Source organism: Carica papaya, chromosome 4, assembly GCF_054855325.1.
Source record: "Carica papaya isolate Zhongbai chromosome 4, ASM5485532v1, whole genome shotgun sequence".
Taxonomy (NCBI): Eukaryota; Viridiplantae; Streptophyta; class Magnoliopsida; order Brassicales; family Caricaceae; genus Carica; species Carica papaya.
Genome location: NC_142312.1, coordinates 3806 through 28029, shown reverse-complemented (window position 1 = coordinate 28029; position 24224 = coordinate 3806). Strand labels below are relative to the sequence as shown.

The following is a 24224-nucleotide window of genomic DNA, read 5'->3' as shown; positions in this document are numbered from 1 at the left end:
AAATCTTACCTAATAACGCATTTTAGAAAAAAAAAATGTGACTAATATATCAAAATCTCACAGCACAACTAAATGGTAAAGCAAAACAACTCAATCAAGCTACATGACCTTCATTTCCAATACTGTACACTCTTCATTATCGCTATTCTAACCTTTAAGCCGCATATTCATCTCTAACTTCAAACGGTGAAAATACAGTCACAGTCATCAAAACCCAGATAAGTCTGGATTACTTTACTATCCGCCTATGCAGTACCTGGTTTGTACTAGAGATAAATCATTGTCAGTTGTTGACGACAAATAGTGCCATCACTTGAAGAAACTAGATAGTGAGCGCAGACCACCCTTCTCCTTGGCTGATACTTGTTTTTGCTTCTCTGTATTTTTCTTGACCCCCACCTCTGATGACAAATAACAATTTGTTTTCTCTAACCTCTCCGGTCTTAAATTACACCTTCCACCTACCATAATCTCCTTCTTTGTTACTTTACCCTGCAAGATACGGTGGTTCACATTCTCTTCCTTAGCACTGTCATACTCAACAGCCTCTACATTTTTCAGAGTCTTCTCCTGTTTTAATACATAGCATGTTTCCTTCTTTATTTCCTCAACCAATGTCTTTACTTCTCCCTTAGGTGGTTGGCATGTTTCAGCTATCATTTGCTGCTTCCTAGCCATTTCTCCACTCTCCCCTTTCACAAGCATCTCTTGGTTCCTTAGAGTAATCACTTCATCAAAATGACCCAACTTACCTTGGACTACTTCCTGCCTTTTCTCCATCTGTTGCTTTGATTCACGAACAGATAATTGTAGGCAATTTTTTCTTTCTTCCTTGATCACAACCTGATTCTTCACCATATCAGAAAGTGTTAGGTGGCAGTTTTCCTCAAAGACCCTTATCAACGAATCAACTTCCTCAGCTCCTCCAACAGTGGATTCCCCTTCCATTGTCTTCAAAATAATGTAGCCAAGTGTAAATCTGATCTCAGAAGGATCTCCCCTCCCAAGCAAGTAAGGGTTCACGATCAGATCTTCCCTTTCATGTTCATAGGATTTAATATCACTCACCAGCATATCAAAAATTTGGGCCACATCTTTCCCTGCTTTCTTTGGTACAACCACCTGAAAACCACGAGATTTGATAATCAAAAGTGCATGCTATGGCAGTTAACCACATATATGCTGGTGAACAATAATATGACTTACTCATTGACAATTCAGAAGTGCAACTATATCATTATAACATCACGGGTTTAAATAACCAAGTGATGATATAAAACATATCTAGCTTTTTATGGTTAATTTGCATGGCAAACTTTGATGAAATTGTTTGATGTATATACAAATTTATCTTTACTCACCAGACCAGAGCATGGAAAAGCTGGGTATCTGGACATCATCTCAAGAAGGCTATCTGTCTCAACCAAAGGACGTACAGAATGTTGCACCAAAGAAGCCAAATGTGTAACTTCTTCTGCAAGCTTATCTTCTGAAATAATTTCTTGAGATCCTAATATTTCAGGAGCAAATTTAACTTTCAACTTTGTGTGTTTTCTAGCAGACTTAACAGCTTCCACCCACTTCCCAAGATACAGCACAAAAGCAAATGCCCAGACTACACGAGCATTTTGAGGATTATTCACTAATGCCAGGTGAAAAGCCAATAGCCCAATCCTGTTTCACGCACAAATTATGATGAAGACAGGACCTCAAACAGATCTTACAGGTAAATATATAAGAACTAATTGTGCAATAAAATATCCACATACACAACATAATAAATCCAATTGCATCTTTATCTGACACAACAATTAAACAAGTCAGCAACATTTAGGTTCTAGTTGTATTCTTCCACTGGTGATTGTGACAGTTTATCTCAAAACATAACCAAGAAAAATTAATAGGTTATAATAAGTGCAAATTTATAATTAAATTTTCTGTTTGTTAAATCTTTATTCATGATACTTAATTCACAACATCTGAATATATATAAAAAAAATTTAGAGAGAATTTTCATAAGAAACTAAATACGAATCAGTCTTATAAAAAGAAAAAATTTTCTAATTATAGAAGGTGATTATGATTTTATTTTAAAGGGATATTTTATTGAAAATACCAATATGTATAGGGAACGAACTTCTACAAGAAGTCGGATTTCTATGCTCCCTCTCAAGCTGGTTTGAAAATGTTGAGCAAACCAAACTTGAAATTCAATTCTTCGAAAGTCTTTCTAGATAATGCTTTGGTGAAATATTTGCGGTTTGATGGCAAGGTTGAATGTGCCATAAAAATAATGTTCCTGACCTTATTTCCTCTTTAACAAAGTGTATATCAATCCCCACAATCTTAGTTCGATCATGATGAACGAGGTTTTTTGCTATGCTTATTATGGATCGATTGTCACGTAACAATTTCATAGGCTCTAAAAAAAGAATTCTCAATTCACATAATACCCTTCGTAAGAATATTTCTTTACAAATACTATATGCTAAAGCTCTAAACTCAGCCTCAGCACTACTACTTATCACTGATCAACTTTTCATTCTACAAGTAATTAGATTTCTCTAAACATATGTGTAGTATCCAGAAATAGATCTTCTATCAATTATAATACTTTTCTTGAAAAATAGTCATCTTCTAGCTGTCATTTTTAGATATTTGAGAATCTAAAACATTGTCTTCATAATTTCTTCAATTGGGTTTTTATTGATTTACTACACTGATGGCAAAATTAATAACGTGTGAGAGGTAAATCAATTTATCCACTAGAGTTTATATCTTTCCTTGTTAAATGGAGCACTATCAATTTTATTTTCCAGTTTAATATTAGGATCCATGAGTGTGTTTACCGGCTTGCATCCAAGCATTCCAGTCTCTTTTAAAATATCTAACATATATTTCTACTAAGAAACGACAATTCTTCTTTAGCCTAACAATTTTTATTTTCGAGAAATATTTGATATTTTCTAATTCTTTAATATCAAATTCTTTAGTTAAAACATTTTCTAGTCTGAGTATCTCTTATAAATAAAAAATATTTATCATCTACATGTACGATGAGGATTACTTTTTTTTTTCTTCTGAAGGATCATACGTGACAAACATAGTATGATTTGTTTGGTATTGATTATTTCTAAACCTATTGATTACCTTAGTGAATTTGACAAACCATACTCTTGGAGATTGTTTGAGACCATATAGGAACTTTTTGAATCTACAAACCTTTTTGTTAGATGCCTTCCTCCAGTCCTCCATTAAGAAATAGTGATCAATCCAAATTGGTATATAGGCATATTAGTATCCGGACTATGTTTAACTTCGCTACTGGCATAAATATCTCCCAATAATCAATCCCACAAAATTGAGTGAAGTTTTTAACGACTAATCAAGCTTTGAACCTGTTGATACTACTATTAGTGTTATGAACATCTATTTATAGTTTGCCTGGGTATTTCTCAGGTGGTAATTATGTTATTTCTCAAGTCTCATTCTTTTATAAAACTTGGATTTCCTCTTTGGCGACTAATCAAACTTCTCTTTATTATTGTTATGCAAGTCCTTAGTAAGCTTTTGTCAAGAGCTACTGATTTGAAACTTATTGAAGGTACATCTCTTGGATGTGGGAATGAGAAAATTGAAATCATACATCTCTTTTTTGCCGACGATTCCCTAATTTTCTAAAAGCCAAAAACCAAGTACCTTCTCAATCTGAGATGCGTTCTCCTCTGTTTCCAGACTGCATCAGGTCTCAAAATTAATCTCCTAAAATCAGAAATGGTTGGCATTTGAAACGGGAGAAACGGTGAATTGTCTTGTTAAGGTTCTGGGCTGCCATGCTAAAAGTCTTCCTATCAAATATCTTGGTTTTCGTTGGGCCAAAAATTTAAAGACAGCAAAGCGTGGGAGCCAATTATTAATCTTTTTGACAGAAGGCTTGCCAGCTGGAAGAGGGATTTCCTTTCTAAGGGGGCAGATTGACACTGGTTAAGAGTACACTCTCCAACCTCCCAATTTACTACTTATCCGTACTCACCATTCCTGCTCAGGTGGCAAGGTAAATAGAATCTGTTTAGAACAGATTTTTGTGGGTGATATCGAGAATAAAAGAAAGTTTCATCTTGTGAACTGGGATGAGGTAAAGCTTTCGATGCAAATGGGTGGACTTGGGATTAGATCAATCATCAAAATGAACAAACCTCTTCAAGAGAAATGGATCTGGAGATTCTTCAGTGAGGATGACAGTTTGTGGAAGAGAATCATTAATCTTAAATGGATGAGAAGAGACAATGAGGGTTGCCTCAAACTGCCCAGCAGACCTCATGGTATCAGTGTTTGGAAGAGCATCATGAATATTTTCAATGCCTTGAGTGTTAATACTTATTGGGAAGTCAGAGGCAGGGATAGAATTAATTTCTGGCAAGATACTTGGCGCAGTGAAACAACCCTGAAAACCAGATTCAATAAATTTATTTGCTATTGCTCGGAAAAAAAAAATTCCTGTATGTGAAGCCTTTTGTAATCTGGCCATTGTTCAGTGGTTGTTAGCAAACATCTTAATGAGTGGTTGGCTGAATACGAGAATTTCTCGCAAAGGATGTGAATGTCCACTTGATGGATAAGGAAGATACAATCAGATGGAAATGGCAGATTTACTGTCAGTTCTCTTTACGTGTATCTCACCTTTGGAAATGGCCTGAACAGCACCACTTTCCCCTTCATAATCATATGGAAGGCTAATGCCCCACCTTGGATCGCTTATTTTGCTTGAAGTGCATATTAACTATTGATAATGTGATGAGAGGAAGAATCATGGTCAATAGATGTTTTCTCTGTAAAAGTGATGCCAAGAGCTGCAATCACATTTTACTTTGGTGCCTCTTCTCAGTCAAATTATGATCATTTGTCTACAGCTTGATGGGTATTAATTGGGTAATTGCTGGTTCTATTGGGAGGGCCTTGGCGCAGAACAACCAAGCTGCACGTCTTATCTCATTAACAATCTTTTGGGCTCTTTGGAAAGAAATAACAGGGCGTTTGAGGAAAGGGAAGACACATTTTTTAAATATTAAAGATAGATAGCTGCATTCTTTTGACTCATCTTTTTTGGAACATAACTTACACACTCTTAAAAACATTGGAGTAATTGTAGATATGCTCATTGAAATGTAAAGTCATTTTTTGTACATGCATCGTACCCCCTTGGTGCATCTCTTTTTAATGCATTTCTCTTTTTTATTTCAGATAAAAAAAAAAAATTCCAGTCCTGTTTAAGGGGGAAACTACAATTGATTGGTCATTTAAAATATCTATGTGGAGAAGTATCTTAGGTTCTCTAACTGGGGATCAGGTCACAGGTCTATTCAAGGAAAAATCCTCCAGCAAAACATGAAGGTTTACTTGTTGGATGAGTGGCCTTGGTGGCATATAACTAGGTTCGTGATAGAGAAGTCTATAATCTCTTACAAAATTCTCTAGAACTAGCAACAATTGTTAGATGCTTTATACGTTAGTAGAATAGGTATTTATAAGACACATTGTTCCTGTGATTTAGGAAATAATCAAGTAAATATAATTTAGGAAATAATCCAAAACCAACATCCTAATTTAAGATAAGGAAAACTTTATGCTAGGAGGAATTCTAAAATGAATTCCATTAGCACATTGACTAGCCTAAATGCTTATTAGAAGAAGCCAAGATATCCAGAAGCAGAAGCTGAAGTTGGTGGTTTTCCCAGTGCCTGCAGCTTCCAATCTCACTGGGACTTCTCTTAAACCCCCCCGTATACTAGGGCTCTTAAAACACAAAATGCAGACGGGGGAGGGGTGGATTCACAAAAGTCAGATCCACTTTCAATTATGCAACTGAATTAAAATTTGGGAAAAAAATCATTGCCTCACCATAGTCTGCAATCAGCAGGTTGGTCACAAGAAACCAACTGATCCATATTGAAGAATAATTTCTGCCAAACAAAAAGGAAGGAGCATCAGACTCTGGAAAAGAGTTTCAAATAACAAAGCAATCATTCTCTGTTGAAGGAAAAAATTTGTATTTCAAATTTCTTACAGCCCTTTCGTGGCTTGCTATTTGGTTTAACAAATAGCATCAAGCTTAAATGTCCTCAGTGTCTGCCTTATTCAATTACTTTCAAGTCCAAAATATGTTTATATAGAATTGTAACTGAAACTTGGCATTCCTTGGAAAAATCTTTACCATTACAAAATAATAATTAATGACAGTTCAAACATATGCTTTTTCACTTAAGCCACACTTACCATCAGCATGGTGGAACTGACAACAGATGTATTACCAGCTTGTTGTTCGAGGTAAGCTGCCTGCAGCATAAGGCCATTTCAGTAAAAAGCATTTATATGACTAAAAGCATGAGTCGGAATCACAATGAAGAAAACCACAAACATGAATTGGAAGAAAAGTCCCAAGTAAGTTGAATCTTCGAAGCAAATTGATAGAAGGTGCAGCAGCTCCATAAGAAAGCATATAGTTCAACTCCATCATTATCCTGAACTAAAAACAAACAGAACTTGTTTTGGTAAGAGCCTGGCAAAAGATGATCGATCTAATTCTTCTACTCCACAATAAGAAGCATCCACCAATATATACAGTATGAACATGAAAGGTGCAATTTTTGCAACAAAGCATGCTATGGAGAAAGAGACAACAACAAAAGGGTAGGAAAATCCTCCCATGATCTATATTGGGAGGGGAATGCAAAGATAAAAAGCAAAGGTACCCAACAACCTAAAACAACAAACACCAGTCAGCTAGGCGATAGTACCTGGCCCAAACTCTCAATCGAAGATGAAAGATCATGTATTGCAGACTCAATATCCTTCGAGAGTGACAAACCCAGACGAGCTGCAATCCTTAAGCCTCGCAGAATCCTTGCTTCATGACCATAATTTCACACAAAGTGTTAAGTTATGTGTGATGTTAAATTTATCCACTCTATCAAATACCATGGGCTTACCGTGACATGTGAAAAAAAAAAAAGCCCATGGGCTCACTGTAACAGAAAAAAAAAACGTACACACACGCACACACATACAAGCACCTACCACAGTCCTCTTTGAATGAAAAATGAGCAGGTACTAGTGTCTGGAGCTGAAACCATATCATCAAACAACAGGTCAAAACAAGAAAAGCAGCAGTTATCTTCAAGCAGCAAGGAGAATCATACAAGCTAAGGGAGAAACCTTTAAAGACTTTATGTCTGCCATCCCATTGGTGTAGTCATAGATTTTATTCGAAAAGGGATCAAAGAATAAACTGCTTCGAAAAACACAATCCTCAACCAAGTTAGAGGCATTGGAAGAAGTTTGGGATCAGATTTAAGAATAAACATAGAGATAAACGTGCTTCTGTTAGAAGAAGCAAATAAAGAAAAAAAATATGGGAGATACAAATACATATAAATAATACCTATTAATTGTGAAGTCCCTGTGCATGCTGTTCTTCCAGCGGATGAAGTCTTTTTTATCACAGCCTCTAGGCAGTTGAGATAAAAGAACATTGTCTTTTCTTTTGGTATTCTGCGCCACTGTATCAAAACTGGATACCTATCATGAAAGAGTTGCGAAAAAAGAGAACCGTATTCTTAATTCAAGAGAGGATAGTTGGTCCATCAATTTGGACAATTCTTCCATTGGTAATCACACAAATAACAAGAAACAAATAATAAATTCCACAAACTCACCTCAACTACAGAACCCTTTATTCTTACTCTGCATATAGGAAATCGTCTTCCCACAATGAGAGACTGATGAAACTGCTTCTTGATCTATGACAAAATTACATTAAAACCATTTAATTACAATGGATACAAACTGCATTACCAATTACATTAAGATGAGAGAAGTAGGGGGCAGGAGGAGGAAGAATGTCGTGTGAACCATGGCACAAAACCTGCTTAAGATTAGCAGTGGTAATCACATCAAAATCTTTTGGCACCTTTTTTAGCAGCAAATCCCTCACACATCCACCAACCAAATAGGCTTCAAAACCTGAATTAGTAGCAAAAGCCATCATTATGAATGACACATCATTGACAATGATAATTTCCTTATGACAAGCATACGAGTGAAAACTGTCATTTAAAGATCTTCTTCAAAACATGCTGTAACCAAAAACATATGTAGTGAAACAAAAGACCTTTAAAGCACATAGCTGGAAGTAAAACTCAAATGAAGTATTTTAGCAAAGTCAATGAGTGGTCTCGAACATTAAGGCATAGAGAATGAAACTTATAAAAAATAACGCAGAAAACTCATAAGTTTGCAGCTTGTTAACAAAAACAAAATAAAAAAAAATATAAGAAAAAGAGCTTACCCTTGTTTTTGAGGATGTTCAACACACACCAAGAGTAACCAGGAATCATATAACGTGTTATCCCACAAGTCCTCGAATCCCACCTTTTCCATTTTGATTTATCCACTGCATTATCATCAAAACCAAGACACACATATATACGCAAATAAATACATACTCACAAAGACTTCTAACGATAAATCTTATTAAGTGAAAGGTAGGTGCACATGAGCTATATAAATTAACAAAACAATTGAAACAAACCAAGTTAAACTGAAAGCCCATTAACTATAATTAGATACCTGAGGGAATTACAGAGTGAGATTCAATCTCAGGGAAAAAATGAGCTTCTGATACTCCTTCAACTAGAGTCTGCTTGAACCTCTGAAATGAGAAACAAACACTATTGTGATGTGTTTGGATATTCACCCAGTACAGAGTAATGAAGAAAAGACGGAGACCTGTAAAAGGTTTAATGATTTGAGGCGAGAAAAGAAGCAGTTTCTTCCCCTGCGGAAAATCACCATAAGTGCAGAGAAATTATGCGGACACTATCGGACATTGGATTCTGTGTCTTTTGCTTGCTCTTGGGAAAAATCTTGTCACAGAGAAAGATATCACACACACTGCATAACCAGAATCACAAGGAATTATAATGTGTCTCTACTAATTGCCTTTAAAGGTTTTTATTTACTTGTAATGGAAAATCAAGACAAGAATAACAGTCTCCATTAACCCAGATCAAAAGAGGTTGAGCACCAGTATACACTAAGAAAATAAGAGTTTGGATAAGAGAAATTTAAAATGGAATGAAAAGGTCAGGCACCTATCTAATTGTTTCCTACCTAATGTGCACATTTCCTTGTGTATATATTCAAAGTCTACTAGGTGACTGCCAACTAAAAAAAAAAAAGACAAATCAAGATTTACAAATTATATCTAAGGAACTAGAAAATTAAACACATCCAAACAAAAAATACGAGAATAAATATTTTAAAATTTTAAGACCTCCCTACCCATTACTGTCATCCTTGAAGCATTTCTTATGCACCAGCATCAGTTTAGTTCTACCTTCTCCTATTCCTATCCCAGTTGACTTTCTCAAGGAATATCACAACAAATGTCAAAAGAAAAAATAAACAAAAACTAAGAGGAGGTCAAAGAATTTTGTATGTCAGATTTAGGAACATTATAAGAACATCTGAGGCTCTATATTTTTCAGCTCTGAGAAGTCCATATTTCAAAATTTTCTCACCATTGGTCCAAAGGAACGAAAAATAAATCAGAAAACATAAGAAAGAGACTAAAAATTAATTTAACATATAAAGTCCTACAGCATGCTAAACAACCATTAAATCCATTTTTTCCAGTGAAATATAACTCATATAACTCAGGAGCCATGAAGAAAAACAAAAACTGAAAGACAATAAAGTATTCGTAATCATTTTTTTAAATAACAATAAAAGGTTCATAATATTTACAATTTGCGACCCAAATCCACAATCAACTCAAGATAATATTACAGGCACTAATTTGTAAAGAAAACAGAAGTTAGTTAATACCATTTATCATTAGAACCAGAAAATAACAAGCCAATAACAAGGTGGCTTTTGCTTTCTCGAAAAGACTTTTTCTCAAGTAGGTCGCACGCAATATGAATGTGACTTAAGTGGAAGGACAATTATAACAACAACAAGCAGAATTGAACTTTCACAGCAAAAACTCAATGTACATATGTCCATTGAACATCCACATATTTTATCACCAGAAATGGGATATCAACGGTCCCCATTATGACCCAAATCAATTTACTGCACACAGCCTTAATTTTCCGAAGAAACCTCATCTGCTGCTCTCTCAAAAATCATGAACATGCACACTCACACAAGATAGCACAGTGACTTCAACATCAGTATCAAAGAGAAAACGTATCAGAGAGCATCCCTTACAAAAGGGGGGAAAAAAAGGGAAAAACACAAACACTACGAAAATAACAAATCCAACCAAAAGAGATTCACAGTGAAAACATCAGCTGAAATTGAGAAGGGAAAAGCCAAAGATTACCTATAACAGGGTCGCTCGTGCTTGAGCTTTCATGCAAAACACCAACTCTGGAGGGGTTGATCCTTCGTGGCGGGAAAATTGGGATTTTGGAGACTGGAGAGCGATGAAGACCACAAGGTCGTAGTGGAGGTGGCAATAAGTTATGCGAAGGCGGTGGCAATAGTAAAAGGATAACGAATCCAAGTTGAGATGTTCGAGGAGAGGGTAAACAGCAGAGAAAGGGAGACAGAGAGGAGTTGAGTATCACAGCTTCTGAGTATTTTCCGGCAAGGGTCAGTAGTCAAACTGTTGGTTTCGGGTCATGACTGGCGAGAGAGTGCTGGATATGAGGGAAGAAGCTCTAAAGCAAGATTTAGTAGAGGAACCGCACAGGCAGAGAGGGAGCTGAAGCAGGCGGTGGTTATGGCGATGAGAGAAGCACGGTGGCGCGGTGGTGAGAGGCAATGTGGAGGTAGAGAAGGACAGTTCTTGTGTCTCGATTGTTGAGGGAGAAGACCGAGAGAAAATGGCAGAGAAGCCGTGGATAACCGAAAAAGATCAATGGAGGGAGGGAAGTGAATGAGAACAGGTGATGAACTAAACTTCGTCGATGCAATAAAAAACCTTTTCCTTTTAGATAACTAAACTTCGTAGGCATGTACATAATATAAATCATGTAGATGTAATATAATAAATCCATATGATTTTTAGATGGCTCTTTTATTTATTTACATGGAATTAATTATATATTAATAATATATATTATCTATATTAATAGATTTTGAAATCATATATTTCTATTATAAAAGAGTTTAGGGCATTGAAGTTTTTTTTACTTGATTATGAAATCAAACTCTAAATTACCAAAGTCGTACATTGTATTCATATTATATAAAATGATCAAATTATGCAAGAACATATTATATCATTGGTTGGAATATTATACATTGTAAAAATATTTGCGTTGATTTATATATATTAAATCATATATATGATTTATGGTTTAAAATTTAAGGTTTATGGTTTAAAGAGTTTAGGATTTTGAATTTAGAGTTTACGTTTTACATGTTACATTCAAAAAATGCACCAATATACTACATGTTTTGCATTGATATTGATGAGAAGAATGTTGTAAGACTCCTACATAGTCTATGATCATAGTTGGCTTTCATTGCGTTCATATATTTTTTGGTGTGCTGTTAATTAGCACCTACACAGTCTACGAGAAGAATGTTGTAAGACTCCTACACAGTCAGTTTTTTGTTAAGTAATCACTTTTACTCTTATTTTTATGTCTAATATGTTTATAAATTTCCTTTTAAAATGGGATATATTGTTTAGAATTTTAAGTTATGAATTAATAAATTAGTTGAGAATGTAGAAATGACGGATGTTGGACTATCATTTATTGAATTTTTATATTATGCAGGCAAATACCAAAGCCGATAGTTTTTCTTGCTTCGTCAGGCTCTTGAGTGACTTTGTAAATCATTTATGTCAACAATTGAATAATAATTCAGGGAGCATCCTTTCTACTCTTTAATGTGTATCAGAATTATTGGATGTAAATGATGAGAAATTATGACGACAGCTTGAATTCACATCCATATAAACTATTTAAAATGAAATTTAGAATCTTTATGCGTCCTTGTAGATTGTTTACATTGTAAATTAACAACAATATATTGTTGCTGACAATATTTTAAAGTAATGAAGGATCTTTTATTGGGTTGATAAATGAGCAGGTGAAGGCACAGTATTATGCATTTAGGTGTATCACATTGCTGCTCACCCAGGAATTCAATCTGCAACTCATTTTAGGAATTCAGGATTCTTTTTTAAGTAATTCTTTTGGCATTCAAGTATTCTTCTTACTATATTATTCACTTAAATCTTCCATTTGCTAATTTGTTTCTTTTTCTTTCATACTTTATCAAAGCACATCCTTTTTTATTAATTTTATAAAGATAATAGATAACACCTTAACTAATTGCACCATTTGGTCTGCAAGATATGCTTCTTCATGTCTTTTGTGCAACGGAAAATTTATGAGAAGCAGGCTTTTGAGCGGAGATTTTATAATTTTAAAAAAATTGCAAAATTTCCGCTCAAAAGCCTGCTTATCATACACAACAACATTGCACAAAAAAACATGAAGAAGCATATCTTGCAGACCAAATGGTGCAATTAGTTAAGGTGTTATCTATTATCTTTATAAAATTAATAAAAAAGGATGTGCTTTGATAAAGTATGAAAGAAAAAGAAGGAATTTGCACTCTCCAGCTAGAATTCAGTATCTTTCAGTTGTTCCTCAAGTGATTTCACTTTTCTCTTCAAGATGGGAACTTAAAAAATTATGGTAGCATATTGGTGCTCTCAAGTTCTTCATTTCTTCTTCCAAGCTTCTGTAGCATAACATATTTGGCACTTGGCTCTTCAATGCTATCTTCAAGTTTAGATTTGATTTGAACTTGTCGTTGCATTGAACTATATAAATTAAACTAAACAAAATGAAGCTGACCAAAGTAGTTCCTTTGAAATATCTATCAGAACCTTCATAGCAGTTTTTGCCTCTAAAAACCTTCTCCAAACAACTTTTGTTGTTTCTTCCATATGAAAAGCCACTTGTTCAGTGTAATGCAACTTTAATTTTAATTATTTTTCATTTTGCCTAAACACTGATAATTTTTTCTCAAGATATAGCTCTCTTGAGAAAGCTTCTCCAGCATCCTTTTAACATGTCCATGTTGTAAGGTTGACTGCTTTTTTGATGTCACACAACTGTCAAACAGTTGATCATATTGAGAGCTCCACTACCTTGTTCTTTGTCCATGTCAACAATAACATCCAAAACAAAAGTGAAAGATGAGGAAGTAAAAGTATCCTAGTTATTATGCAAACTCATGGTCTATAGAAAAAGTTCTTTAAAACTTATTTTTCTTGTCCTTGAAATATGAAAATAATCTTTATAAGTCAGCCAATTGCATCTTGATTTCCAGGAATTGCTCTTGAGAATGTCTTAAAAACTTTTCAAAATCACGCAACTTTTCTTCCATTATAACAAATAGTTCTTTCGAGTGTCTGCATGAAGATATTTTCATATTTCAATATGTGCTATGGGTAAAAAATCTGTGCTTTGGGTGTATCCTAGAATCTGCCAAACTCTTATAGCTTAAAATCTAAAATTCCAAATAAAAGTTCAAATACTAGTGGCTTTTCGATGGATTTTTCCAAGCTAAAGCTATCACCAGTGGCATTGCTTCTAGATCATTATTCCAAACCAACAGATGCATCAAAAGCACATGTAAGTTTACCAACTTCTCAGAAGAATATGTCAGGTTGATGTCTATTGTTGCTAAAAATTTCATAGCATCATCTACCGATTGTATTTTTGTATCATTTTTTGGGAGCTCTTCATGTAAATTAACTTTGTCTAACTCTTCATGGTTGGTATGTAGAAAAATATCGGTAAAGTCATCAATTCATTTGGTTTTACTCTTCAGTGAAGCAAAAAACCAGAAAGAAAGAAAAGAAAAAATGTCAGCATTGGTTATATTCTTTCCTCATTTAAGACTTTATTGGTTATGAATTCCACGTACCAACCTTTGAAAAGATAAATGGAAAAGAAAAATTCAAAGTAAAACAAGCAAAGATGGAATAATTAGTTTTTATTTCATTCAATTAGGAGGCACTAAACACAAAATGCAACTCCAACCGATACGTAACACACAACTAAGCCTTGTACCGATCTACTTTGGAAGTTAAAAATTGATTTCCATAATAAAAAATAAAACATCAGTGTCAATGCTAAATAACTGGAGAGATTCAGTTTATAAGTTCTTAATCTACTATACATTAGTTCAAATATATTTGCAATATTGAATATCTCTAAATAACAACAAAATTAAATTCACTGGGTATAGTAGTTTAGAGTTAACAATTAGTCTAGTCTCGTATTGAGAACATCAGAAATTTTACGTACTTATTCTATATTCCCTTTAACAATGAAAATTAGAAATTTCATATTTTCCTCTAACAAAATTGCTCCTAAAATTTTTGATTTTAGCTTCAAATGCATTATAATCTGCTCAAAAATTATCATTTCTCAGTGAAGATAAATATTTCACCTCTGATCGGGATCTAAATGATAGAGAATCACTTAACTTCTACTTACCAATATCCAACTTTAGAAAATTCACTAAATGTAATGCAAGAAATCCACATCTCTAACTATATGCAGCTTGAAATAGAGGGGAAAGAAATAACAGTTGTTTTCACTACTCTCATTTTCATCTTTTAGAAATTTGGTTCGAACAGTATATATTTCATATGAATTACTACATTTCTATCAACATGATGGAATTTTACGAACAGTTTCTTGATGGAATCCTATAAAGTAACCACAAATTATCAATCAAATTTTTTTAAATAATAAGTTGCTGTAATAATAATGTTGAATTATGACAATAAAAAAAGGGCGCTATAAAAAAAATCAACAGAAAAACAAAAAAAATTAGCAGCCCTTTATACTCTCAACAAGCTACCAACGTCAAATCACTATCCACAAAGAATCAAACTAAATTTTTTATCGCAGTAAATAAGAATAAACAATGAGTAAAAGTGATAAACGAATCAATATCAGAACCAACTAAAATAATAATTCAAGTACAAAGTGCGATATTATGCATCATATTTTTTAGGGAGTTAGATGTTTTAGGCACAAAAACATTTAAGGATGGAACAATCTCAAAGTTTAAGGTAAAAACTTTATTAAAATATGTTAAACATAATATTTACGGTTGATTTGTCCGTTTAAGAATTTAGAGATAAAAGTCTAGTACATCACATTTAAAATTTCTCATATATGATAAGTCTTAAGTATCACACTTATTATTTCTTTTTCTGCATAATATTTCAAAAAAAAAAATTTATTTTGCTATATGGTTTGTTGCGAGATACTCATGATTCTTTGATTATTTACCCATTGAGCATTAAAGACAAATTCCATGCGGGCACAAACATTAGGAACATGACTATCGGGCTTGATAGAGTTCAACCATATTTTTCCTAATTAATCTCTAAATAATTTGCAAAGATTTATTTCTTTTGGTAAAAAAGAATGTATATATCCCAAATATCATTGTGCTTAAATTCACAGCAGTTTCTTCCTTTTTTTGATTAAAGCTCTTTAGTACGTTAATAATTTTTAAAAAAATAAAGAATATATGTATAAACAGAATACAACGGGTAAATCCTGACAGATGACAATAAGCCTCCTGTTTGGAGAACATTTATAGCATCTGACAATTTCTCCTGTACCTGGCTTGGGAAAGAGGAAGAGCTGACACACATTAAAAAAAGAGAAAAGAAGAAAAGACTCTCTTCTCTCTTCCGTCCCCTCCAAAATTGTCTTCTTTTTATTTTTTTTCTCAAAAATCACGCCACTGTCTAGTCGACTTTGGCTCCATTTATAGTTGAAATCATTCACCAACTTGAACACGCCATCTTCTTGTCTTCACGGTGCTCTTCATCTCGAACACACCATCTTCTGCCTCCTGCCTCATCTGCTCACTGCCACCGGCAAAGGATAAAGAAAATCTAACCCCCTTGCCTCTTTCACTCTCTCTTCTTTGATTCCTCCTCCTAGCCTGATAATTTGATACGCCAAGGAGAACATCCCTGCTGGGCCCCCGGCCATTTATCTCGAATAATCTTGAATAATCTAACCCCCTTGCCTCTTACATTCTCTCTTCTCTGATTCATTCTCCTCCAAGCCTGATAATTTGATACGCCAAGGAGAACATCCCTGCTGGGCCCCCGACCATTTATCTTGAATAATCTTGATGCTCTAAACTTCCACCATTAAAACCTTCACTTTTACACCCGATGATGCCAATCCCTTTTCTCAACATCCTTCGCGTTTTAAATAGATTGTTCCCATCGAAACTTCAATTCAAAGGTTTTTGTTTTTCTTTGTCTTCTCGTTATCTCTCAGTTCTTGGTTTGTTGTTTCTTATATTTATTGGCCTATTATTATTATTACTATTTTAAGATTTCTTTTTGTGTTGTTAGGTGTTTAAAAGGGGATTAGATTTGATGGGACAATGTTGGATATGGGATATAAAATTTTTAGTTATTAGTTACCACATGCCTAGTTTGAGTAGGAGCAAAGTGAGGAAAACGATACATGATATTTATAGAGAATAGGCTGCAGCATTATTAGTTTTTTATAATTACAGGACTTGAATGAGACTTTATTCATTCAAAGTTAAGCTGTTGGATTACGTTAACCTTGTATGTCTTCTTGCAGGCGTTTATGCATATGAGTAACTCTGGCATTTATCATTTTATTTATGGTCGTTTAGCAGATGATTAGACTTTCATTTTTTTACTTTGGAAAAAAGTTGGAAGTGTATCTTACAACCCCAGGCGGTTCTACCATAAAGTTGAAATTTAATGTTCTTTTAAAAGACAAAAATTGAATCTTTTGTCTGCTTGTATGTGTTTATTCATGCACTTATTTTTTCATACATTTTTACTTTTTAAAAAAACTCAAATCCATTTTACAAGCACAAATTCTAACATACAGTTGAAAATGTTTATATTCCTATAAATGATGAAAGTTGTATTGCTGTGGCATCTTTTCTTGATAGTTTCCTACTGGATTCACTATATGTTCCTCCAAATTTATGCACCTACTTTTTCAAATTGTTTTTCAAATCCAGCTTACAACCACAAACAACTCTGACACACAGTAGAAACATATTCCCGTAAACGATGAAAGTTGAATTGCTGTGGCATCTTTTCTTAATATTTACCTACTAGATTCATTTTATATTTGTCGAAATTTATTCTTCCAATTGTTATTATTACTCTTTGGACCAGAATCATGTTGTAATTTTTGGTTCACTTCATAACATATCATATAGCTTTACTATGTACATCATGTGCCTGTGAAGAATATCTAATTTGTTGCCATCATGTTGTGGTGTTCACATTTCAGGTTTTGGAAGACATGCGAGGTTTATTGCAAGCAGCAGATGAAAGGAAGCAAGCTGCAGTTGCTGAGCTATCTGCTAAACATCAAAAGGTAATCCAGCACTAACATGCAGTGATTTGGTTCTTAAAGAATTGATCTTCCTCCTTTTTTCTTTATTTTTTTATCTCATCTTGCAAGATTGATGATTTACCTATTTCTTTGATGACTTTATGCGGTGTCATCAAAGAACATAATAGGATAACCATATAACACAAACAATCATGTAATACATAATTATTTCACTAATTTAACATAATCACCTAAATAATCTTAATCTTATGTCATTTAGTCTCTTACTTTTTATTTTGAAGTTATTAATTATCATTAATATATGAAATTTTTAGTTATTAGTTACCACATGCCTAGTTTGAGAAGGAGTAAAGTGAGGAAAATGCTTGAATTTTTCATTTAGCCAAAGTAATTTGCATGTATTATTTAAATGTAGTCGGCTCTCTATGATATATGTTGATGCTTAATTTGTGAAACTATTGTAAGGAAATTTAAGTTGACTATCAATTGCTCTCTTGGTGATCTTGCTTTTTGGTCCTCAAATTATAGTTGAAGTAAATGTAAAATATGTGGTTTATTATTATTCTTCTTGATATGATTTCCGAATCTCATTGATTTGTTTTCCAATATTTTTTGTGTGGCTTTAGGATAAGGGTCAACTCCCCTCGCAATTGCTGTTTGTATAGAGGATCACTGGGCACATCAGTTTCAAATCTCTGACCAAGGTGAGTTTTTGAATATTTTTTGTTTTATCATTTTTCATCAATATAATTATATTGCACATGCTTAAATTTGTTAAAATTCTCCTAGAAATCTTGCAAATTCGAAAATATGGAGGTAGTATGGTTCTTTAGATTTAAGAAAGAACTGAAAAAACTAGTAAAATTAACTTTCTACGGCCAAATTAAATAATTAAATAGGAAAGAAAAACTAAATAGCATCCAAATTTTTTTAAAAAATAATCTCATATAAAGAAATATAGAAACAAAAATATATAAAATTTAATAGAAAAAACTGAAAATTTTAGTAGATTAAATAGAAATAAACTAGAAAAATAAACTTTCAATTTAGAAATAATATGATCAAATTAAATAATTAAATAGGGAAGAAAAACTAAATAGTATCTAAAAAATTTGTAAAAAATAAACCCATATAAAGAAATATAGAAACAAAAAATATATAGATTTAATAGAAAGAACCGAAAAAACTAGTAGATAACTAGAAATAAATCAAATAGTAAGAAACTAGAAAAATTAACTTTCAATTTAGAAATAATATGGTCAAATTAAATAAAAGTAAATAGCGTTAGATTTTTTTTTAAAAATAAGTCAATATAAAGAAAAAAAGAAACAAAAAATATATCGATTTAATAGAAAGAACCGAAAAAACTAGTAAATAAATCAAATAGAAAGAAACTAGAAAAATTAACTTTCTATTTAGAAATAATATGGCCAAATTAAATAAAACTAAATAGCATTCAACTTTTTTTTTAAAAAATAAGCCAATATAAAGAAATAAAGAAACCAAAAATATACATAAACGGAAAAAAAATTAATTGACCATAGTAATTAAGAAATAACAAACTAAATAATTTATAAAAATTAAAGCCAAAGAAAATCATAGGAATAAAGAAAAAAAATCAAATAGAAAATTAAGAAAAAAATATATATAAAAATAAAAAAAGAGATTAATTTTAAAATAATAAGAAAAAAAATAGAAATAGGGTTTAGGGTTTAGGGTTTAGGGTTTAGGGTTTAGGGTTTAGGGTTTAGGGTTTGGGGTTTCGGGTTTAGGGTTTCGGGTTTCGGGTTGGGGTTTAGGGGTTGGGGGTGGGGTTTAGGGGTTCAGGGTTTTACTTATTACTGAATAGCGACAACATCAAGTTGGCATTAATGGTAGGATAGACTAAAAAAGTTAGAACAAGTCAAAAAATTGTAAAATGAAGCTTTTTGAATTTTTAAATTCCTAAAAAAGAAGATATTGTAGTCACTACTTTTCATGGTTTAAGGTTTGGAATTTGTCGCAGAACAAAGTAAGAATTGCATTATTCAGAATTGTAGCATAAAATTCCTAGATAAAAATCAAATGCTTAAAATAAAAATAAGAAAAATACATCCACAACAAATAGAAGTAAGAAACATAAGTATTCTACGAAACTTCTCAAAGGCATAAAAACAACTTACTCTGCGAGGAGCCAATTCCTTATTGGTTACAGTATGCCCTTTGTTCAATCCAACACATAGACCAGTATTTGGTTGTTTTGAAAAGATTATCTGCTTCAACATTACAAAAAAGGACAGCAAGTTCGATAAATAGAAAGCTAGTTCAAATTGTTAAAACGAATTCCTCCATTTCTACTGCATGTTATTAGTCAAATTAGTAGGCAAAGAAGCAGGAGTTCCAATTCATTTGCGATCTGCAACGTGCAACACCTCGAGAAAAACCCTTTGGGCACCAGTTCAGAGATGACCAAGTCTCTGGACTTGAGTACGTCATTTCGACAAGGCCAAGTCCAGAGATTCCACTTTAAGTTTCCTAAATCTAAAACCCGTATAAAATTAAAAATTTATTTTTGCAAATGCAAGCACAAAATAAGTAAATTGAGGTGCACCTAGGTTGATAACAATTTTTTTCCATGCTTGTCATTTATAATTCATTTAATTTTTCAATATTTTTGTAACCAAAATATTTACATATTTACATAGCTGACTGATCAATAAGGCAAAAATTGAAAGTATTAATAAAATGAAAGTAAAGCAAAAATTGAAAGTATTAATAAAATGAAAGTAAAGGGGAGGATGTTTGGAATAGTTTTGAGAAAATGTGCATAAAGTTTAAAAGATAAAATTTTAAAAAGAGACTATTAAACATTTGGATAAAGTATTAATTACAAAAATAAAGAATTTGTTCTAAAAAATACTATAAAAATAAAGTATTTATTAGATGTCATACAACATATATTTTAAAAAAAATATTATCAACAAATATTTAAAAAAAAATATTATCAACAAATATTTTATAGCAGTTACAATTTAATATGATATGAAATTATATTTTATATTGATAAAAGTTTTTATTAATTTCATATATTTTTGAAATAATATTTCATAAACAAAAGTTTTTGAATTTATATCAATTTATATTATACATTTTTAATTATAAGGAGGTATACCATAACTGGTATATTATGATTAAATTAATATATAATTAAAAGTATTTCGGTTCTAACATTATATATAAATTTTTAAAAATGATAATAAAATTGAAAAAGTATAATTTAATATATAAACCATCTTTGAACAACAAGCGCAGTGCGAGAGAGAAATGTACGTGATATTGGCTTCCACTCTCAAAAACATAGTCCCGAGGAATGAAATGATTTGTAGACATACAAGATGGACTACGTCAATCGCATTGTCACATCTGGCGTGCCTGCCACAGTAGAGGACCGTGCTGGGGCTGCTACATCTGCGTCCACCTCTGCCACCACTGTGGTTGAGTGTGTACAGAATTTCATTATTGCAAAGGATTATTTGAAACTGAATATGGTGGCTGTTGATGAAATGCACCATTTATTATCGAATATTCAATTACTTTATTTTTAGTTTTCCAATAAAAACTAGTTCAAGTATTGAATAATTATTATCCTGCTTGTTGCCATTTTTTCTCTCTTGTTGGTGTCGTTGGATTTCGAAAAAGAAATGTTGTATATGTGTGTGTGTGTATATATATATATAAATATCAAACTAATGGAAAACCCTTTTTGAAGCTACCCGCTAACCAGAGAAACAAGAGCAGACAGTAAGTAAAAGAACACAACGGGCAAAACTCTAACCTTTACGCTGACAGATGACGGGACGTATTCATCTGACAATTTCTCCTGCACCCAGCTTGGGGAAGAGGAAGAGCTGACACGAAAAAAAAAGAAAAAAGAAAAGACTTTCTTTTCTCTTATTCGTTCCCCTCCAAAATCGTGCCATTTTCCACTTGATTTTGGCTCCATTTTATAGCTGAAAGCATTCACCGACTTTTCTCTGCTCCTCCAAAAGATTCTGAAAATATTTTCTCTTTCACTTTCTCTTGTCTTCAATAATCTTAACACTCTAAACTTCCACCATTAAATCCTTCATTTGTAACACGTAATGATGCCAGTCGTTTTTCTCAACATTCTTCGCATTTCTCCTCTTGGTTCCTTGGAAACTTCCATTTAAAGGTTTTTGTTTTTATCTGTCTTCTTTTTTTTTTGTACTCTCAGTGATCCTTTTTTGTTTTATTATATTTTTTGACTTAGCATTAATTTTTTTTCAAAATTTCTTTTTGTGTTGTTGGGTTGTTAAAAGGGATTAGATTTGATCGGTCAATGACGGACATGGGTGAAGCGGGGAAGATGGAGAACGGTGAGATGGTTGTGGAGACAAGCTTTACGCGTACCGTGGGTTGGGAGCATCAAGGAAGCTTTGGAGGAGTTGAAGCTCAATCCTCTCCATCTTCTCATGGGATGATAAGATTTCGGGTGCACCTCATTATGCATATAGAGTTGACTGTTGACGGTAAAATATGTGGTTTTTCTTTGTCATTAATTCTTCTTGATTTGATATCTGAATCTTATTGATTTGTTTTCTAATATTTTTGCGTGGTTGAAGGATAAAGGTCATCCCTCCTCGCTCGTGCAGCTTGTAGTCATCCTCATGCAACCTGTATTACTTGCTCTTATAAATAATTTGGTTATGGTAGAAGATCATCGGGCATCGCACTTCCAAATCTCTGCCCATTGTGAGTCTTTATAATCCTTCAATTTTCAGTTTTTGATTGTATTTATTTATTATTTGATCATTTTTACATGGTATTGTAGAATTATATTGCACATGCTTAAATTTCGTGAAAGTGGAGGCAGAACTGATTGTAATTTCTTATCATAGAAAATCTAAGAAATTTAGAAACAAATAAATCAAATAAAAAGAAACAAAAAAAGAAAATAACTATCAATTTAGAAATAACACAAAAAAATAGAAAGAAAAGAAAAAAAAAATGAACTATCAATTTAGAAATTATCCCAGAAAAAAAATTTACTATCAAATATGAAAAAAGAAGCCCATATAAAGAAATTTAGAAATAATTAATTTAGTAAGAAATAATAGATAATTTAGTAAATTGAATCCAGAAACAAAAAGATTTAGACAGAAATTAATTTAGAAATAAGCTCACATAAAGAAATCTAGAAATAAAAAATAATTTAGTAAATTGCATCCAGAAACAAGAAATCATCCAAATTAATTTAGAAAAAAACAAAGAAAAAAATGAATTATCAAATTAGAAATAATATGAGAAAAAATTGATTATCAAATATGAAATAATAACTAGAAATAATAAATAATTTTGTAAGAAATAATAATCTAGAAAAAAGAAGAAGCCCATATTAATTTAAGGTTTAGGGTTTAGATGCTGGGGTCTAAGGGTTCAGGGTTGAGGGTGCAGGTGCACACCTATAGACTGTTAATTTTTCTTTTTCTTTTTTGTCAAATATCTCCTTTTTGCTGCGTATATGTGATCGTAGTTTTAATTTATTTAAAACCAGCAAGAAGCGATTCTTTCTTTATTCAAGGTAAAAAGAATCTATTTCATATACACAAACAATCATGTATTAGGCGAGGCGAAGATGTGGAGAAACATAATCATCATATGTTATTTTAATCTCTTACTTTTTATTTTTAAGTTATTTAATTTAATACATAAAATTATATTTTTGGTTAATTAATAAATTATTTAGTACTTTACATGCCTAGTTTGAGGAGTAAAGTAATTCTCATGTATTATTTCAATGTAGTCAGCTATCTATGATATGTTGATGCTTAATCCTATGAAACTATTATAAGGAAATTTAAGTTGACTATCAGCAGGATGATGCCATTGAAATCAATTGCTCTCTTGTAGATCTATTTGGTCCTCACCTTATAGTTATAGTGACTGAAAAATATGTGGTTTATAATTATTCTTATTGATTTGTTTTTCAATACTTTTGCGTTGCTCTAGGAGAATGGTTGTCTCCCCTATTGTTGCTTGTAGAGGATCATCGGGCACAACAGTTTCAAATCTCTGCCCATTGTGAGTGTTTTATAATTCTTTATTTTTTTTTGTTTTTGAATATTATAAAAAATCTTGTATTTATTTGTTATTTTATCATTTTTACATCATAATCTAAAATTATAATGCACATGCTTAAATTTGTTAAAATTCTTCTAGATATCTTGTTAATTTTGTGAATATGGAAGTAGATATGGTTCTTTAGATTTACATGAAAGAACTGAAAACATTAATAGGGGTTGGGGTTTATGGGGTTGGGGGTCGGGGTTTAGGAACTACTTTGCCTCATAAATGTTTTCTTTAGTACCTCGATAATGTTTTCTGCCTCATCAAGCTGCTCCTGCCTTATTTTATAGAAGGAATTCAGTATCTTTCAGTTGTTCCTCAACTGATTTTGCTTTTTCCTTTAAGATCAGAACTTCAGAAATTATGGTAGCATGTTGGGCATTGCTGCTCTCAAGGTCTTCATTTCTTCTTCCAAGCTTCTGAAGTATAACATCTTTGTCACTTAGCTCTTCAAGTTTAGATTTCTCGTTGCATTGAACCATATAAAATTAAATTGAGCAATATGAAGCTAGCCAATTAGTTCCTTTGAAATACCCATCAGCACCTCTGCATCATTTTCTGCCTATAAAAACCTTAAGACTTGTAGGCATGAGAGAGATTGAATTTTAAAAGAAACAAGGTAGTGGAAAAAAGAGAGTATAAGGGTCCAATTCATAATTTGAT

At 32.5% G+C, this 24224-nt stretch overlaps 1 protein-coding gene and 1 long non-coding RNA gene across 5 annotated transcripts; one reads left to right on the top strand and one right to left on the bottom strand.

The window, feature by feature from the left end:
* LOC110806715 (Polynucleotide adenylyltransferase family protein) lies at positions 1-11011 on the bottom strand. 3 transcript variants are annotated; one of them, XM_088217038.1, is made up of 15 exons: positions 10388-11011; positions 8785-8949; positions 8626-8707; positions 8345-8449; positions 7922-8019; positions 7713-7796; positions 7439-7575; positions 7213-7288; positions 7075-7120; positions 6795-6904; positions 6416-6523; positions 6274-6333; positions 5899-5960; positions 1362-1674; positions 1-1122 (listed from the first exon to the last, which is right to left on the bottom strand). In XM_088217038.1, exons 2-15 carry the CDS (start codon positions 8848-8850, stop codon positions 310-312), a joined length of 2160 nt encoding a protein of 719 aa, XP_088073164.1. In that variant the 5' UTR covers positions 8851-8949; positions 10388-11011; the 3' UTR covers positions 1-309. The 3 variants fall into 3 exon arrangements, with proteins under 3 accessions (XP_088073164.1, XP_088073166.1, XP_088073165.1); XM_088217040.1 differs by having other exon boundaries at positions 7967-8019; XM_088217039.1 differs by having other exon boundaries at positions 7213-7285; positions 10388-11010.
* Positions 11012-15662: 4651 nt separating this feature from the next.
* Positions 15663-23743, top strand: LOC110825276 (uncharacterized). Of its 2 annotated transcripts, XR_015818218.1 has the most exons (7): positions 15663-16325; positions 17370-17456; positions 18062-18139; positions 21184-21627; positions 21755-21964; positions 22058-22187; positions 23445-23743. It is a non-coding gene; the product is annotated as an uncharacterized LOC110825276 (long non-coding RNA). The 2 variants fall into 2 exon arrangements; XR_015818217.1 differs by lacking the exon at positions 21184-21627 and having other exon boundaries at positions 15672-16325; positions 23445-23737.
* Positions 23744-24224: the final 481 nt, after the last annotated feature.

Excerpts from the sequence above, each read along its gene's own strand:
- LOC110806715 (XM_088217038.1), bottom strand. The coding sequence starts at position 8,850 with ATGGTGATTTTCCGCAGGGGAAGAAACTGCTTCTTTTCTCGCCTCAAA. Across the intron at positions 7,289-7,438 it reads AGGGACTTCACAATTAATAG|CAGTTTATTCTTTGATCCCT; the intron begins GTATTATTTATA and ends TGTTTTTCGAAG. Across the intron at positions 1,675-5,898 it reads CCTGCTGATTGCAGACTATG|GATTGGGCTATTGGCTTTTC; the intron begins GTGAGGCAATGA and ends TGCGTGAAACAG.